The 16,950-nt window shown below is 51.0% G+C and overlaps 1 protein-coding gene and 1 long non-coding RNA gene across 5 annotated transcripts in view; one reads left to right on the top strand and one right to left on the bottom strand.

Annotated features, from left to right (window-relative positions):
• Window positions 1-1,349: 1,349 nt before the first annotated feature.
• The window catches only part of IGF1R (insulin like growth factor 1 receptor), a 495,490-nt gene continuing 479,889 nt past the window's right edge, over window positions 1,350-16,950 (bottom strand). For all 4 annotated transcript variants that reach the window (XM_078375984.1, XM_035303721.3, XM_017973274.4 and 1 more), the window contains 2 exons: window positions 12,635-12,769; window positions 1,350-5,678 (listed from right to left, as the gene is read on the bottom strand). In XM_078375984.1, coding sequence (XP_078232110.1) covers window positions 5,297-5,678; window positions 12,635-12,769 — 517 coding nt within the window. In that variant the 3' untranslated portion in view covers window positions 1,350-5,296. The remainder of the gene's footprint in view (window positions 5,679-12,634; window positions 12,770-16,950) is intronic.
• LOC144582961 (uncharacterized) lies at window positions 16,403-16,824 on the top strand. The gene is made up of 2 exons (XR_013536594.1): window positions 16,403-16,537; window positions 16,640-16,824. It is a non-coding gene; the product is annotated as an uncharacterized LOC144582961 (long non-coding RNA).

Below are 16,950 nucleotides of genomic sequence, written 5' to 3'. Positions count from 1 at the left end.
GACGGCTGAGCCTTGATGTGGTCTGATAGCTTCAGAAACCATCAAGTTCAAAACATTGCCCACATTTCTTCCAAGCCCTGCACCCTGCTGCTCATGATTCTTCTCTCTGTGCCAGGATCCCTCTGACAATGGTTTCCTACCTACCACCTGGTCATTCCACCATCAAGGAGCACTCACTTCTCCAAATGACCAACCAGTCATCCAGGATGAAGGCCAAAAATGAAACCCTCTGACCTCTCTGAGGTCTGTATCTTCAGCATCTCTGGCAACAGAGGTTCAGTCTAAATAACATCCTCTCTTGTAGTTCTCATTTGTACCACCAACTACTTCAGAGTGGAGTACGCAAGAGTGACTTTCATCACGGGTTCGTAGGGAGTGGATCTCTGGTCCACATCTCCCAATGCTGCTTAGCCCAGGAAATGAAAAGACAGCTGACAACACAGAGTAACATTAACAAAAAGAACAACCCCAAATGTTAAATGCATAACTGGGACTGCTGGAATGGGCCAAGGTATGCCACAGCGGGTCACCGTCACTGGGAGGGAGTGGCGACCAATTCCATCTGGCCACTCTGGGAGGAACCAACAGTGATAGCTGAGGACACTGGACAAGCATCCCAGCCTTCTCACCCATCTGATCTCCATGTGCTCTTGCCACAGAGCCACTTGCAAGCTGTCCGGCCATCAGCCTGCAGAGGAGGGCTACTATGGGAGAGGCTTCAGTGGGACAAACAGGCCTAGAATCTGATGCCACAGAATAGTCGGCTCATAAATCTTTTATCCCAAAGCACACCCACTTGCACTGAGCCTCGTGCCATTTGGCAGTTCCACAATGACCGCTCTTCTATTTTATGAAGCCACTTTTTCTACCAGTGAAATGTGGCTCCGCATCTTAAGAAACAGGCTGGAAGGGGGCCAGGTCAGCCACAAACACGGTCTTCCATCTTTCAAGGAGGAGGCTCGTCCCAATGGCATGTCAAACATCATGACATCCCACGAAGGAGACCTGGGGTGGTCTTGGTCTCACACAGTTCAAGTTCAACGTCTCCAGTCCACAGCAGCTCCTGCTGCCTCAGGGAAGGGCTGTGCGGAGAATGTCTTAATGCTCACATCAATTCCATGATGTGCCTCAGTGGTTCACGTGACTTCAAGCAGTGTGAGCTGCTGGCAGGAGGAGGTTGCATGGAAAATGCCACAACTCAGCTTGGTAAGATTATTTGGAACATACGAGAGAGAAAAATCAAGAAGAGGTGGAAAAATCAGCGTGAAATTAGGCCAGAACTGAGGACAGATGCCGCCTTCATATAGGTCAAGGTGAGTGGGTTGGTCCAGTAAAATGACTGCACCATCACACAAGCCAAGTTTTCCTTTTATTGAAGTGTTTCTGAAGCATTTGTTATGATGGGCACTACACTGTTAGTGTTTTCTTTCTACTTAAAAGCCACCTACATAAAAACAAAATGACATAGCTTGGACAGTTTAAACAAAACCCTTTTAACCAGCTGAATGATCTGTAGAAATCCAGTTGTGGAAACCGGTACGTATGTGCAAAAGAGAGGAGAGGCCATAATTCCGAGGGGTCACCTACAGTGTGGAAGAAGAAAACCCTGATCAAACAGTATTTCTTAAAGACCTTAAGATCCCTGGGGTCTTGGGAGAGACGGGCCGCGTTCCGGCAGGAGGGAAACAGCTCCTGAGCGAATTCAGTCAGTACTGGGATTGCAGAGGAGCCATCTGCACTTGCGGGAAGCTGCCCGCCACGTTTCCCAGCTAAATCATCAGTGCCTGTAAGAGCAGCTGCTGGAAGTGGGGAGTTAGCTGTCTGTCCTGTGAGTAGCAGGACCAGGGACAGACAGAGGTACAACCCAGGTAGGAGGTGCGACGCTCATGGAGGCTCAGCGCCGACCACTGGCCTTTCCAGCCTGAAGGATTGGTACATCTCTTTCTACCCCTAGGGGAGGAGGAGGTGAAGGAGAAGCTGAGAGGGCAGCCTGCAGGGGGAGGGCATTCTGCTACTGCGTGCGTTCTATCAGGGACAGGCTGTGAGGTCAGGAACCTCTGCATTCTGGAGTGCAGGCCAGGTGGACCTCGCTCTTCTGCTGCTGCGGCGGCGGCTGCACCTTTGTATTGAAGGAATACAGCAATCATGGCAGCACTTCCCTGCCTCGGTGTAGGCCTCCTCCAGGGCTGCAGCAGCAGCAGCAGCGAGGGAGCAAACCCAGTGCACCGCGCTTTTCCCCACAGGATTCTCACAGACTGTGCTGCCTGGATGCCTTCCTGACCTCAGACCCTGCAGAACAACTGCTCTCTTAAGGACGAAGTGTGTTGGTTATTTGATCTGCAAGAAAGCAGTTTGTTCCACAGACAGCCAGGGACAGCCTGGTGGCCCCCCAAGTGTGCTCTGGGGCCCTCCTATCTAGGAGGAGGAGAATCCTAACACCTTGGTGAAAACCAAGACAGAAAAAGAAAAAAGCAACACAGAACAAAACATCTCAGAAAAGACAGGCTGTCTGAAACGAGCAGAGGTGAGTTAGCATTGCTTTGACCCCGGAATTCGGCCTGGCTTCTCCCTGCATCACCTGGTGTGGAGCCTGTGGCGTGGATGAGGTTACCAGTATCAACGGCCTGTTGTCAGGTGCTGAGAAACGTGAGATGTATTCTTTTGTCTATATACACATATAAAAAACAAGAGTGAGGTAGAGTAGATACATGTTTGGGGGGAAAAACCCAAAAAATCAAAAACTGTCCCATCACACACACACGCGCGCGCGCACACATCCTTTCCTTGGGATTTAAATTCATAATGGGGCTTCTCTACGGTGATTGAAACTGCTATCACAAGATAAATTAAAAGAAAACTCCTACATATAGTACCTTCCTAATTCTTTTTAAGGGAACATGCTATGGGGTAGAGGCTAGAGAAAGCAGTGAGACAAACTGCTGACAAGCAGAAAAGCACTACAGACTCCCGTGTTTTATCTTCAGTCACAACCAGCAATCACTGTAGCTCAGCTTTGTTCTTACTCCTAATTTAAACATTCCCATCCCAGAAGCAACTCTTGTGCTGTCATCTCTCTGGTGAGAAGTGCTATAAATGAAACAAAGCAAGACCCCTGGGCCCCGAGGACCTGGATTCCTGGCCAAGGGAAAGTGGGCCAGCACCACAGCCCTGGTCCCCCGGCAGGGAGCCAAGGGGCTCTTGGGCCACTGTGGCATCTGTGCTGCCCTGACCTGGCACTCCTCTGGCCAGCAGAGCCCTGAGGATGCTGCCCTGGGCCAGCCTGGATTCTGGGGTCCTGCTCGCTGCCAGCAAGGAGGAGGTCCCTTGGGGTGTTCTGGTTCCAAAGACAGGTCGGTCGGCCTGGTGAGGGTGGTGGCAGAGGCCACAGCAGGGCCTGCCGGACCATGCTCGGCTGCTGCCTTGGACTCAGCCGCTGCTTTTCGTGGGATGAAAGGATTCAATAGCCATTAAAAAAAAAAAAAAAATAGGAATCCAAATGCCTAGTGTCTGCAGTTAACACTGCTGTTGTACCCAAGAATTAAAAAAATAGAGATATGTGTATCACAACCTAAACAGAGGCAAGGGAAAGAGAGGGTGAGGCTTCTTGACCATGGTGAGTGGAAACACTGAACAAAGACGTGTGAAGGATTTAACCTTTGTTTTTCTGACCTGAGTTTGTATTATGTCTTGCACTGTAACAGACTCCAGTGCTGTGAGGGCGGGCTGGGGGCAGGAGTGTGGCCCTCTCAGGGCGGGTGCCCGGCCCTCTTTCTGCCTCGTGCCCTCACCGCCTGTGGGTTAGAAAACAACTAAAGGGGCAGGTGGGAGGGAGGAGGGGATGTATTTATAAAAAGGCATCAAACAGTTCATGGCAAATTATGTCGTAGAATTGTCAATTACCGGGAAGAGAGGAAGAGAGTCACGCACTCTAGTACAAAGCATAAGAAGTTTCTTGGAGTGAGCAGAAAGGGGAGAGGGTGGACCTGAAGGTTTTCATAGATTAAATCCACAAAGATCAGGAACAAAAAAAATAGCAGCTTGTTTTGTTTTCTGTACAGACGTATAGATGAATATCTGAACCGTAAAAAAGGTATAAAAGTGACGTTAAAGACGATGTGTATGCAAATGTTTCATGGTCTGACATAGAACTGTGAGACCCATGAAGAAGTCCTAGGAACAGAGAAAATGTCAACAAAGCTTAGAATGCTTGAATCCATTGACTGCTTTTCTTCTGACTGCTGTTGTGGTGTTTGAATTTCCTTCCTTGCAAGCCTGCATGAACAGTTGGGCTGAGTTCCTGGAAACCCCTTCCCATTTGTGTACTTGGGGGTGGGTGGGGGAGCTGGGGCTGGGAGAGGAGCAGGCATGGGGCCACCTTGACTCAAAGCCTGTCCTCCAGGCTGCCCAGGGCCCACTGCCTCCAGATTCTTGGAGGTTGGGGCAGGGAAGCTGGTTCAGCTTCTCCCCATCTTCACTGAGCAAAAGTCCTGTGTCCAATTCCCCCAAATAATAACCTAGTCAGAAGCAATGAGACCTGTGTGCACGTGGCATTGAGCAGCACAGCAGGGCAGTCAGAGCGTGGCGCCAGTGTGTGTCTCACACAGAGCAATCAGATGCCACACTCGCCCATGCCTCAGGACGCAAGGAATCAGCACAGGGATAGTGAGGGGAGAGTTCAGGATTTTGGCAAAATTTGGCAGCGTTAAAATGGTAACAGCCTTGGCTGAACAATGGCCCTTTGTAAATTTCAGGTCCCTAAAAAGGGATAGATTAAGGTAAAAATTTGCATCTAAAAGTTTTTTTTTTGTAATGACCTACGGTGTCGGGCGGTGTGCACAGGGGCTGCATGGGGGTCACAGGGACAGCCACTTCCTCAAACTGATAAAAAGGGCTTCCTGGCTGGACTTGCGGCAATCATTTTTCCATTATGAAGCAGAGAGAGAAAAGTGAGAGCGCAAAAGGGAGAGAGAGAGAGAGAGAGGAGGAAAAACAGGGACAGAGTGAGGAGACTGGTTCTCAAGTGCTCTGTTGCTATTAAGTGTTGTCGTTAAGGTTCTTAAAGGCCCATGTCAGTTAAGGGATCGGGTAGGGAATAAAAAGCTGCTTGCATATTGAAAAAAGGAACATCCGACATGTGTTTACTGCAGAGAAGTTGTCTCCCGTGGGCAGCAATGGCAGTTCTAAGATCCACTGAGGTACAGGAGCCTTATGAATAGATTGTTAAAACTTGCTGTCTCTCCCCCCGCCCCCCCGCTGAGCGTGCACACGCGTTACTGTTTGCACGGACTTGGGACCCTCAGCAGGTCGAAGACTGGGGCAGCGGTAAGGCCCGCTCGTTCTTGCGGCCCCCGTTCATGTGTGCGAAAGGCTGCCTCTCGTCAAAGCTGGCGCGGAGGACAAGCACTCCAGGACCGGGGCTGTTCTCAGCCTTGTGCCCGGAGCGTCTGTCGGGCAGTGGCAGGGAGGCCGAGGAGGCTGAGGGGTCCAGAGGGACACTCTCCATGTTCTCTGGCTCCAGGTCTAGCTCTTCTGGCTCGGGCGGCTTGTTCTCCTCGCTGTAGTAGAAGGAGACCTCCCTAAAGCCGGGCTCCATCTCATCTTTGATGCTGCTGATGATCTCCAGGAAGGAAGGCCTCATCTTGGGGTTGTACTGCCAGCACATGCCCATCAGTTCAAACCTGCAGCCAAGACACATGGGAGGAGATCCAAGCTGAGAGGGCGTGCGTGGCCACGAGGCCTTGTGGGTACCTGCTAGTGGTTTTCCTCCTACAAGCATAGAGTGGGAGTGCTGAGCACAGCCTGCTGCCCCTCCCCATCCCTGGCTTTCTGCATGGATGGCCCACGTGGCCTTCAGCATCTTTTTTTTTGAGATGGAGTTTCACTGTTGTTACCCAGACTGGAGTAGAATGGCACGATCTCGGCTCACCGCAACCTCCGCCTCCTGGGTTCAAGCAATTCTCCTGCCTCAGCCTCCCGAGTAGCTGGGACTACAGGTGCGCACCACCATGCCCAGCTAATTTTTGTATTTTTAGTAGAGACGGGTTTCACCTTGTTGACCAGGATGGTCTTGATCTCTTGACCTCGTGATCCACCTGCCTCGGCCTCTTAAAGTGTGAGCCACCGTGCCAGGCCAGCATCTCCTCTTTTACCTTGCATGGTTCCATTCACTTCACCCAGAACCCGAGACCGCTGTGGGACAAAACCCAAACTCTCCTTTCTCAAGAGGGCCTAACCTAGGTCCACATCACATCCATCATTACAGGTATTAGTTATGGTTCCAGTGCCGAGAAACAAAAATACGAGTTCTCTATCTGAGGCAGCTCAGGCAGCCACTGCTGAAATACCGTTTCTCACTAATAAGGTTGATGAGTGAGTGCAGCTTCCCCAAAGTTGCTCTCTCTCAAGTCCCACCTGTGCTATTTCTAAGCTTCCTCCTAGTGCAGGAGTACCCCTGCAGAGGATGGAAGAAAGAAGGCACGATGAGGGCAGGCTTGTGCTAGCACCTGCTCACTCCAGCCCTGTGCAGGCAAGCCCTGGCCTCATGCTATTCTGGATCAAACGAGGCCCAGTGAAGCCAGACCTGAAGCCAGATTCTAATGAGCCAGCAAGGAGAGCCCTGGGCATGAGTCCACTCCACAAGCAAGGGACAGGCACAACAGGATGACGCTTGTGCTGGGCTGTGACAGCACATGGGCTACAAATGTGTGTGGGGCCCTCAGAGTCACATAGGGCAAAGGGAGTCTTCCTCACTGTGGCCGGGGCCTACCAGGAAAGCAGCAGGCCGCACATGGACAAGGAAAGCTGGCTGGCCTGATCCAGGAAAGGCCTGAGCTTTGACAAGCTTCCAGAATGCAGAGACCCCCAGCTGAACAGACTTTTGGGGCAAAACAAAGGCAGCTGGCCATCATGCAGGGCTGGCCCTTGCTCTGAGGAGTGACCGCCAGCAGCCCCTCTTCTGTGAGCGTGAAACCAAAGTGCAGGCCTTTCCACATCTGTTTTCAACAAGAACTTCTACTCTTTAAAATTCTGGCTAAAAAGATGCTTTTCCATAAAAGTGACCACATAGGGCCGGGCACTGTGGCTTACGCCTATAATCCCAGCACTTTGGGAGGCCGAGGCAGGTGGATCACGAGGTCAAGACCATCCTGGTCAACAAGGTGAAACCCCATCTCTACTAAAATACAAAAATTAGCTGGGCATGCTAGTGCATGCCTATAGTCCCAGCTACTCAGGAGGCTGAGGCAGGAGAATTGCTTGAACCCAGGAGGCAGAGGTTATGCCGTTGCATTTCAGTCTGGGTAACAACAGCCAAACTCTGTCTCAAAAAAAAGTGACCACATAGAACTCTCCACATCTAGGAAGCTCAAAACATCCCTAATTGGCATCTAGCCTCCCATCAGGCCGGCCACTTGACCACAGACCACCTGCCCACACCTGGCCTTGGGTAAAATTCCAAGGGGAGGAAAATGGCCTGGCCCTGGAGTGTGGGTCCTCCGTGCCAGCTTCACCGAGAGACAGCCTGATGAATGGGGGCCCTAATACAAGGAAGGCCACTGGGCATGGATGCTAGCCTTCCAAGAGAAGATCTCCTCATTACTCGGCAGCTTCCTTCAGGTGGACACTGCAACCTTGAGGGGAGGGTGGGCCTGGGTGTGAGAGAGAGCTATCCAGCATTCACGAGCCTGGGGGCCTGCGTCTCCGCAGGGCTTCCCCTGGGCTGCCCTGGCACGGGGCCACACTGCCTTGCTTCCATGCGGGCTGCAGCTGCTTTCCAGGTACAACTGCCCGCAGAGGGTCAGGACAGACACTGTGGCCTGCAAGTCTACAATGTTTACTTACCATGTGGCCCTTTGCAGAAGGAAGGTTGCAGATTCCTGCTCTGGGGGGAAAGGAATTAGACCGAATCTGAAGGCCCCACAGTAATATGGAGAGTTCCTTGTGGCCACTTTTATGGAAAAGCATCTCTTTAGCAAGAATTTTAAAATTCTACCCCAAGGGAGAGTGTGGTGCGAACACTAGGTGTTCCCTCACAGGCCTGGGGAGCAGGTGCTACTGACTATAATCTCTCCCCATTTTACAGATGGGGAACAGAAGTACTAAAATATTATATACTTTGTCCGAGGTTACAAAACTCGTGCGGGTGGAGCTGGGATGGAGTTGTCTGTGCAACACAGGATGACTACTCTGATTGCCACGATCCTGGAAAAAAGAATTTTTTCTTAACCTAAGAAAGAGCAACCCTGGGTTCACCAGGAGACCTCCCTCGCCTAACTGTCCAAGGGATAGTCGCAGATGTCCCAGGGATATGGTCTGCATTGATAAAAACTGGCAGCTTGATAACAAATAAGCCTGCCGTCACTTCCTATGAAAAAGGATTGGGGTAAGGCCGGCGCGGTGGCTCACGAGGTCAAGAGATCGAGACCATCCTGGTCAACAAGGTGAAACCCAGTCTCTACTAAAAATACAAAAATTAGCTGGGCATGGTGGTGCACACCTGTAGTCCCAGCTACTCGGGAGGTTGAGGCAAGAGAATTGCTTGAACCCAGAAGGCGGAGGTTGCGGTGAGCCGAGATCGTGCCATTGCACTCCAGCCTGGGTAAGAAGAGGGAAACTCCGTCTCAAAAAAAAAAAAAAAAGGATTGGGGTAAAAAAATTACAATAGGCCATAAAGACACGAAATGCATCCCCATGGCTGGGCTGTGACTTCCTCTCTGGCTGACTTGCCCCTAGGCAGAAATGCAGCTGAGCCAAGGGCATGAGATGTGCCTGGCTTTGTGTCCTGTGGCGGGAGAATGAGGAAGTGCCACTGGAGGGGTAGTGACTTCAGCACACACAAGCCATGTGACGCCTCTTTTAAACCATTCCAGAGTAACAGCCATTCCAGTGCTGCCCATGAAAGGAAGTCTTTTTGGCTCTGTGGGATTCAAGACCTTGTTAACTATTTCCGCACACACATACACAAAATCCCCATTAGACTCTAGAAGGATGTGTGAGCTGATAAAACTCGTCTTTTAAAAAGCACGTTTGTTTTCTTTTTTACCACAGGTCAGCCCTGGTGCATCTGGAGCCATCCTTCTGGAATGCTCTCTCCCCTTTGGGGGATGCATACCTGGCCCTTCTCCTGGAACAGAAACAAGACTGAAATGGAATCCCTGCCCTGCTGGGAAGCAGCTTCCTGGGGGCCAGCTGTGCCCCGCAGAGGCTGGGTGATGGTCAGTGCGGGGAGCACACAGAGGTGCCTCTGTATTCCAACCCCACGCTTGGCCCCAATGTCCTGAACTAGACCGGCTGTGACCTGTGTGGGATGTCAGGAGGCACCTGCACATTGCCGCACCATTGCCAGGAATCAGCAGGGCCCCAGCCCAGTGCCGATGCTCACCGGATTCCCAGGGGACCTGCAGGGCTGAGTGTGCCCCTCTCCTGGCAGTCCTTAACGGTGAGGACTGTCTCAGGAACCATGCCTCAGCCAGGAGTGGACATGGACTTGGGGCCGCCGTGAGCTCACCGGGGCCGCGCTGGAGTGCCCTTGCTGCCTGCCTGCATCCCACTCAAGCACTCAATTCCCGTAAAACCAAACCAGGATTCCAGTGATGGGAGAAACTGTACTGGAAAACTACAAAAACCATCAGATTCCACTGAGTTTGTTTCAGACTCATCTCTGAGTTGATAATGCTCCAGGCCAAAAGTTCAGATTCCTTTCTGAATCCTGCAGACTGAAGACTTCTCCGACAACAGTCTGGGGAGTGGAGCTGAGGAAGCATTACCAGCAGAACAAACAGCCTCCTAGCTCATGTGTTGACGGCTGAGTTCATATCTCTGCCCTGGCCCTCATCCTGCAGCATTAGCGCCATGACGTTTTACCACGTTTCACAAAAGCCAGGGCCGCTCCTGGCTCATCTTTGTGACCTCAGGGGTCATCAGCACGCACCCAGAGATGCTCAACGTCTGTGGCCTAAGTACCAAGCTCTGGGCCAAAATAAGGCTGAGGACCGGCTTTGTCGTCCATCTCATCCAAACCCAGCAGGGAACCACAACTCAAATCTGATGTTGGGACAGCTGCTAAGTTAATTCACAGGAGTCATGACATTGAGACTCAGACCTCAGCACCTTATGGCTTGGAGACCACGGAGTCCTTCCTCTAAAGCTGGAGTACTCGGTGACTCTGAGGGGTGAGAATCTGGGTACTTCCTGATGCTGAGCAAAAGTCCACCTGCAGCCACTGAGCTCCTCCAGGCCTCAATATCCTCAGGTAGTGCCTGTTCAGACCTCAGAACCACACAACTCAAGCACCACTTCTTTCACCTGGGACCTGGCAGAGGATCCAGGTAACTCCCAAGGGCCCAGGGACTCTGCTCTCTGGGATAAACAGAGGCCATTCTTTCTTGTGACAACAGAACTCCCGTCTCAAAATTCTCCTTTCTCACGTAAGCTCATCAGTAAACTCAGAACGACAAAACACACACTCCCTATGAAACCAACTTGCCTCCTTTCAATCTGCTCTTTCTTAGAAGGAAGAAAAATTTGCCAAGGAGATTCTCAATGGCAAAGCAGATATGCCTCCTGAACCAAACATTTAATGTCAGAGTAACCACTCTGAGTAAATTTCCTCGTTACTCTATGCTGGGAACAGGAAGTGCCCTGAGTTTCCCATGGCAGGTAGGCTGCATCCCAGGCAGCCTCCATTAATATTAAAACCCCAGTCACCTGGAGGTGGACCAAGTAATAACCCCACAAGTCTCTCATAGATAAATGTTTACCCAAGTCAAAGAGAAAGCCCAAAAACAATACCGCTCTCCCTCATCCACCCCAAACCACAGGCGCAAAACGCACACCTGCTTTCATGGACTGTTTCTAAGTTTGCTAAAATAACCCCCGTTCTAGTATTAGCCTAGATTATGGCACTTACCTTTATGCAAATTCAGTAGGCATCAGCCCTTATACTCCATGGCTTATATTCAGACTCGAAACATGATTTTTCTTATCATGGCTGGCAAGAAAACAGTGGCTGCACTGCTCAAAGTGTGGAGCAGATGGTCACCTTTGAAGGGCACTGGGGAGACGGGGGGGTGTACCCAGGCTCCCAGATCCCCAGTTGTCCTCTCCCTCCTGTTCTGGGGCTCACATCCCCATTACACATGCTGTAACCTGAAGGAGAGGGTGGGAGCCTCTAAGTGTGACTTTGGAGGTTTGGTCAGAAAGGATACTGTGGCTTCTGCTCAGGTCCCGGATCTTTTCCTCTAGGGCACAGCAGGCAAACCATGTACCTGTCGGCCAGATCTGGCTTGCTGCCTAGTTTTCTAAGGCCTATGAGCCAAGAATGGTTTTCATGTAAAAGAAATTCAAAATAAGAATATTCTGTGACAACATAGAGATGATGTGTAATCCAAATTTCAGTATACAAACATGAAGCTGTATTGGAACACAGCCACATGAGCTTACGTGACACCTGCCTTTGCTCTACAAGGGCAGAGTCAAGTAGTCACAGTCGAGGTTGGATGGGCCCACAGAGCCAAAAATATTTCTAGCCAGTCTTTTAGAGAGAGAGTGCCAAACTCTGCTCTAAGAGAAGCCAGCTACACATCCTAAGACACGTGGGCAGTGCTATGGAGAGGCCCACGTAGGAACAGGGTGGCTCACGCAGGGCATAGCAACCTACGCAGCAGCACCTGGAAGTAGGTCTGCCCACCCCAAGCATGCCTTCAGAAGACTGCAACCACAAGGCATTCGAGACCAGCCTAGCCATCACGGTGGAAGCCCATTTAGCTGGGCATGGTGGGGTGTGCCTGTAATCCCAGCTATTTGGGAGGCTGAGGCAGGAGAAGTGCCTGAACCTGGGGGCGGAAGTTGCAATGAGCCGAGCTAGCACCACTGCACTCCAGCCAGGGTGACAGAGCAAGACTGTCTCAAAACAAAAAAAAGTGCAGCGAGAAGACAAATTCACTAGCACGAGATTCATTTCTTATTGCTAAGAAATAGAATCCTAACAATCAGAGGACAGACCAGTGTCCTGTCTAAAGGGACATCAGCTCACACGCTCCAGGTCCACACTGATCAGGGGATGAAGCTCTGGAGAGCATGTTCCTTAGATGGTTTATGACTTTTGTAAACACTTAGAGAAGACACCAATGTGGTGGCAGTGTTGGAACCATCTGAGTCAAGCTGACCCTATGTGGAGCACACAGGAGTCCTGACCACGCAGCTCTGCGTACATTCACTGCAGCAGTCCCCTCGGGCCTGCCAGATGTGGACAGGTGGCTCTTGAATTTGACTTCAGAGTAGTATGTGTTGTGTTCTTGTCTTTTTAAAACAAAACAAAACAAAACCTCATATGGAGAGGATGAGTAAGGATTGCTCTGGCCAAACATTTCACAGATATTTGGCCTGAGAAACTATGTGCAAACTGCAGATCAGAACTAAAGCATTGAGGCATATGGGGTAGAATTAAGGTACCTGCGCAAAGGCACAGATCTAACCATACTCAGCTCCTTCCATGAGGACAAACCTCTTCCCAGCAGCACCTGGCCGCCACAGTACACTCAGGACCAGGGAATGGCTTTCATCTCCTGTGACCCAGGAACACAGGTATTTGAGACAAGAAATCAGAAGAGCACTGAGGGGCCCCGGAAGTACGTACAGCATGTCGGGGCAGTTGTCTGGTTTGTCCAGAAGGCCGCCTTCCATCACGAAGCGAAGGACTTGCTCATTGGACAAGCCCTGGTATGGCTGCTCGGCCAGCGTGGCAATCTCCCAGAGCACAACCCCAAAGGACCTACAGTGAGAAAAGAACTGTGAGGAGCTTGGAAAGGGATGGACTGGACCATGCTGCCCCTTCCTTTCCAGCAGTTCTTCCACCCCGAGCAGAGAAACTGTCCTTACTGTGGGGACAGCGCTTGTGAGACAGCAGGCCAGGCCCTGGGCTAAGTGTGGGATGTCATCCTCCCTTAGTTGCTGCTAATGTTCTATGTAGACTAAATTCAGCCCTGGTGGTGGAGCTGAGGAAGGTGAGGGTGCTGCCAGCATCCCTTGCACGGTCAGGAAGCCCCTGATCTGTGCTTTGAATGCAGGGCATACTGAGCCCCTGATCTGTGCTTTGAATGCAGGGCATACTGAGTTCAGCATCCACCTAGTCCCAGCCATTTACGTGGTAGGGCAGTATCTCCTAAACTGGCTTTAGCCTAAGAAGAATGACATTCTTGTCCCAGCCCCCGCTTGGACACTGACTTAGTACTCTCAAATGAGGCCTGGGACAGTCAAGCTTTACCAAGCTCCTCAGGTGATTTTTGCAATCTGACAATTTTGGAAACCTCTACCCAAGTGGTTCTCACTGCTGGCTGCACAGGAGAATCTCCTGGGGAGGTTTCTAAACAGACAGAAGCCTGGACACCCAATAGAAGCTCTGATTTGATTGGTCTGGGGTGAGGGCCTGAGTCCTGGAACATTTAAAAGATCTATGGGGATCTTGAGTCCAGTCGGGCCAAGGGAGAAGAGAACTCCTATGTTCCCACCCCCAACAGAGCTGGGGCTGCCGGCCTGGAGGGCCTCTGTATCACAGGTGGGGGGACCAGGGTGGGCTGCCCTGGCTGGTAGGGGTATCCTGGACAAAGAATCCTTAAGCAGAGAAGTTGGCTGGGGAATAACTTTGTAGTGAGCAATTCTGCCATGCATGCGGCTTTGCCTGTCAATTTAAACTACTGGAAAACAAAACAGACAGTACCCGTACACAAATTTCAGACAGAATATTAAAAAAGACAGTGCTGTAATCTGCAAAACAAATGTGCCTGCGCAGGGCAAATCTCCATCATTCACAACTTCTCCCTGGCCTGTGTGCCTGCCTTTCCATGTGGTTCACTTCGGTGGGATAAAGTAGGCTACTCATCAGCAAGCGGCCAGGGGTAGGGGCGAGTGCGGCTTCCAGCTGGACCCGTCTTGGGCTACAGGTGCTGGCCAAGCCTCATGGAAAAATCTGGGGCAGGGGATTTCCCACCACTCCTTGCTGGACCTTGACCTTGTGCCCAAGCCCACAGGGCCCGAGTGTATGAGAATGTTTTATTTGCTGCTTCAGCTGCTTTCGGTGAATCAAAGATTTTTGTACAAATTGATACTAAAAGTAGATGTTAGACAGAAATAGAATCTTAGCAATCAGAGAACAGACCAACCCAAGGTCCTTTTTAACTGTAAGTGACCAAGAAATGCTGTCGTCTTCATGTTTTGTAAGAGACCCAGAGGCGAAAGCGCAGCTTAGAGCCCTGGGGCCAGGGAGCAGGGGCTCTCGGCCAGCTTCGTGCTGGAAGCTCTGCCTTCCACAACCAGCCCAGCCACACGGGCAGCATGTCAGGACCAGTAGGACCTTCACGTCTGAAATGCAGCTTGGCACAGGAAATGACTAGCTCTCCCACAAAAGATTACAGATAAAAAAGGCGCAATCACTAGCTCTCTGCTTTTGCTGACTGCAGGCTGGCCTGGGAAATGGACAGAGGATGTGGCTCCTCCCAGGCCCACTTCTCTTGCCCCTGGCACCTCTCCTGGCAGTGTCACTGGCTTGCAGGCAGCCAGTTCTCACAGCACGGCTCCCACCCTGGCCCTCGAGGCCCAAGTGCTCCATTTTAAGTGTGTGTCTCACACTCAACTCTGATTTGTGCCCTGTTCTTCCTCCGGCTTCCCTCCAGCTGATGCCCATTCCAACCAAGCAGTGCACCTGCTGTCACCCATGCCCTCAGCCTCCTCCGTGTCCCACTGCGACCTGTCCACTCAGGCTCACATCTGTCCAAGGTCTGGCACCCTCCTTCCGTCCCCCAGCACTCCCTCAGTGTGAGGACCCTCCTTCCCTAGCCCGCCACACCCCTCTCCTCTTTGGCTCCAGCACCTTGCTCAATGCAGCTGTATACTCTGGAGAACAAAAACTTCCTCAAGCACAGCTCTGATCGCCCTCCAGTTCAGAAACCTTAACAGGGCTTGCAGAATTATTCCAGAATCCCTAACACAACAGCTGAGGCCGGCTTGATCTCTCTGCAGCCTACGTACCCCAACGAAACCCCACCAACCCCACCTACAGCAGGCGTTCCCCTCTGCCATGCCCACCCAGCATCCCCACTGCTAGGAATCATCCCCTTCCTAGTGCTCCTTTTGTGACAATCTATACTCAGGGTGCTGCTCACATGACCTCATCTCTTCTGCGAAGGCTTCTACAACCCCAAACTGTCAGGATCACTTCCTCTTCTCCACAAGACTTTTAATTTCGAGGAGCAGGATGATGGTCCGCGAAAGGACATCATCAACATCATCATCCCTGCATCTTCCACACCCCGAGAGCCTTATCATCTCACACAGGCAACAGTGCAGGAGGTAGAAGACCCAGATCTCCACAAATGCTTGTCGAGTTGAACCGCCAAGGCTATCCCCTGAGCAACTCTTATCTGAGGTCAGCATCACCTGTCACTAAGGGCCACCGAGTGCTGGAGTCTCATCCTTCATCCTTAATGTGACAACAGCAAGGTGTGGATACAGAACCATCTCTACCCAATACCAGTTGCTACAGGAGCCATTTAAACATCTATTCAGGTACCACAGACATCCCTAGACAGATCTCGCCTTACAGATAGAGCAACCAAAGCCCAGGGGAGCTCTGAGATTCGACCAAGGCCACACAGCCGGTCAGAGGCACTGAGAATAGGCAACACCTCTGTGTTTTTCAAAGCAGGAACTTTACTGTGTGGTTTTGGCTATTCATGCCTTCATATAAAATCAAGTCTCCTATTTCATAGACGGGTTTAATCTTCAAACATTAGATAAATGTCTGTGTAAAGCCCTTTCTAATTAGGAACACTGAGGTTGTTTTCCTAGGGAGCAAACCCGCTGCTATGAGTCCCCTGCCACATCCGTGCTGGCTGGAGGCAGCATTCAGTAACTACAGTTCCCCACACTAGGAGGGGATAGTGGCAATGGCCCATTCACCAGCAAATTAAAACCTACAGAGAAATCCACATTCCCCACAGATGGTAATTAGCCATGAAAGAAGCAAATGACCTGGGCTATTTGTGACTATCTGGAAAGCTTCCTAATAAGAAATAAAGATGATGTGTAGGGTGATCCAGATGCTCAGGAGAAGGGCACGGCTCTCTAGGCTGTGGGGTGCAGCTCCCTGGTCCTTTGCCTGGTTTCCTCTGTGCCTAGAGGGCACCTTTGTCATTTCAGAGGAACATGGCACTACAGGGAGCTGCAGGGAGAGCAGCCACAGTGCCCAAGGGCCTGGGAATGAAGTCTTGGAAGACAGCAGGAACCTGGAGATGTTCTGGCTAGAAAACACACACACTTCCTTAGATGTCTCCAAGACCTGTCTATCAAGAACAGAGCAAGGTATGCAATTGTGTTACAGACAGAAGGTCCAGTGGGTGTCACAGAGAGGCTGATGGAAGCAGAACACCAGCAACTTGCTAAGAACAAGGACGTCTAAAGCATGAGGCTGGCCTGCCTTTGCGGGGATGTGAACGTGGAGTCCCTAGAAACAGCAGAAGCTCAACCACCGGCTGTCAAAGATGCTGTGGGTGCCATTTGGGGACTGGGCCTGACCGCATGGATACTTCCCAAATCCTAAAATTCTGGGGTCTCTTCTACAAAGTCAATATTCTCTGTTTCTTTCTAGATTTCAGCTATCCAGGAATCACTGCTCTGTGCTGCTGAACACAATCTAAAATCACTTCCATTCTTTTGAGAGGAACAGCTTTAGTTTAGAGCCTGGACAGCTGAGAAACCTACTCCAGTGTCCTAGCCCTCCTGACCTGTGTGATCCTTAAAACCTGTGTTAAAATAAACCTGAAGCACTGTCAATGCCTGAGCATGTCATGGAATGACTATCAAATGCCCATTCATGTTTACACAGATCTTTTCATATTGGTTCATAGTAGTTATGTAGTCAAATGGAAAGAAACTGGTATTGAACACCCTGTAGGTCCC

This window comes from Callithrix jacchus, chromosome 6, assembly GCF_049354715.1.
Source record: "Callithrix jacchus isolate 240 chromosome 6, calJac240_pri, whole genome shotgun sequence".
In the NCBI taxonomy this organism is placed as follows: domain Eukaryota; kingdom Metazoa; phylum Chordata; class Mammalia; order Primates; family Cebidae; genus Callithrix; species Callithrix jacchus.
The sequence above is the reverse complement of the archived record's forward strand: the minus strand, read 5'-3'. Positions and strand labels throughout refer to the sequence as shown.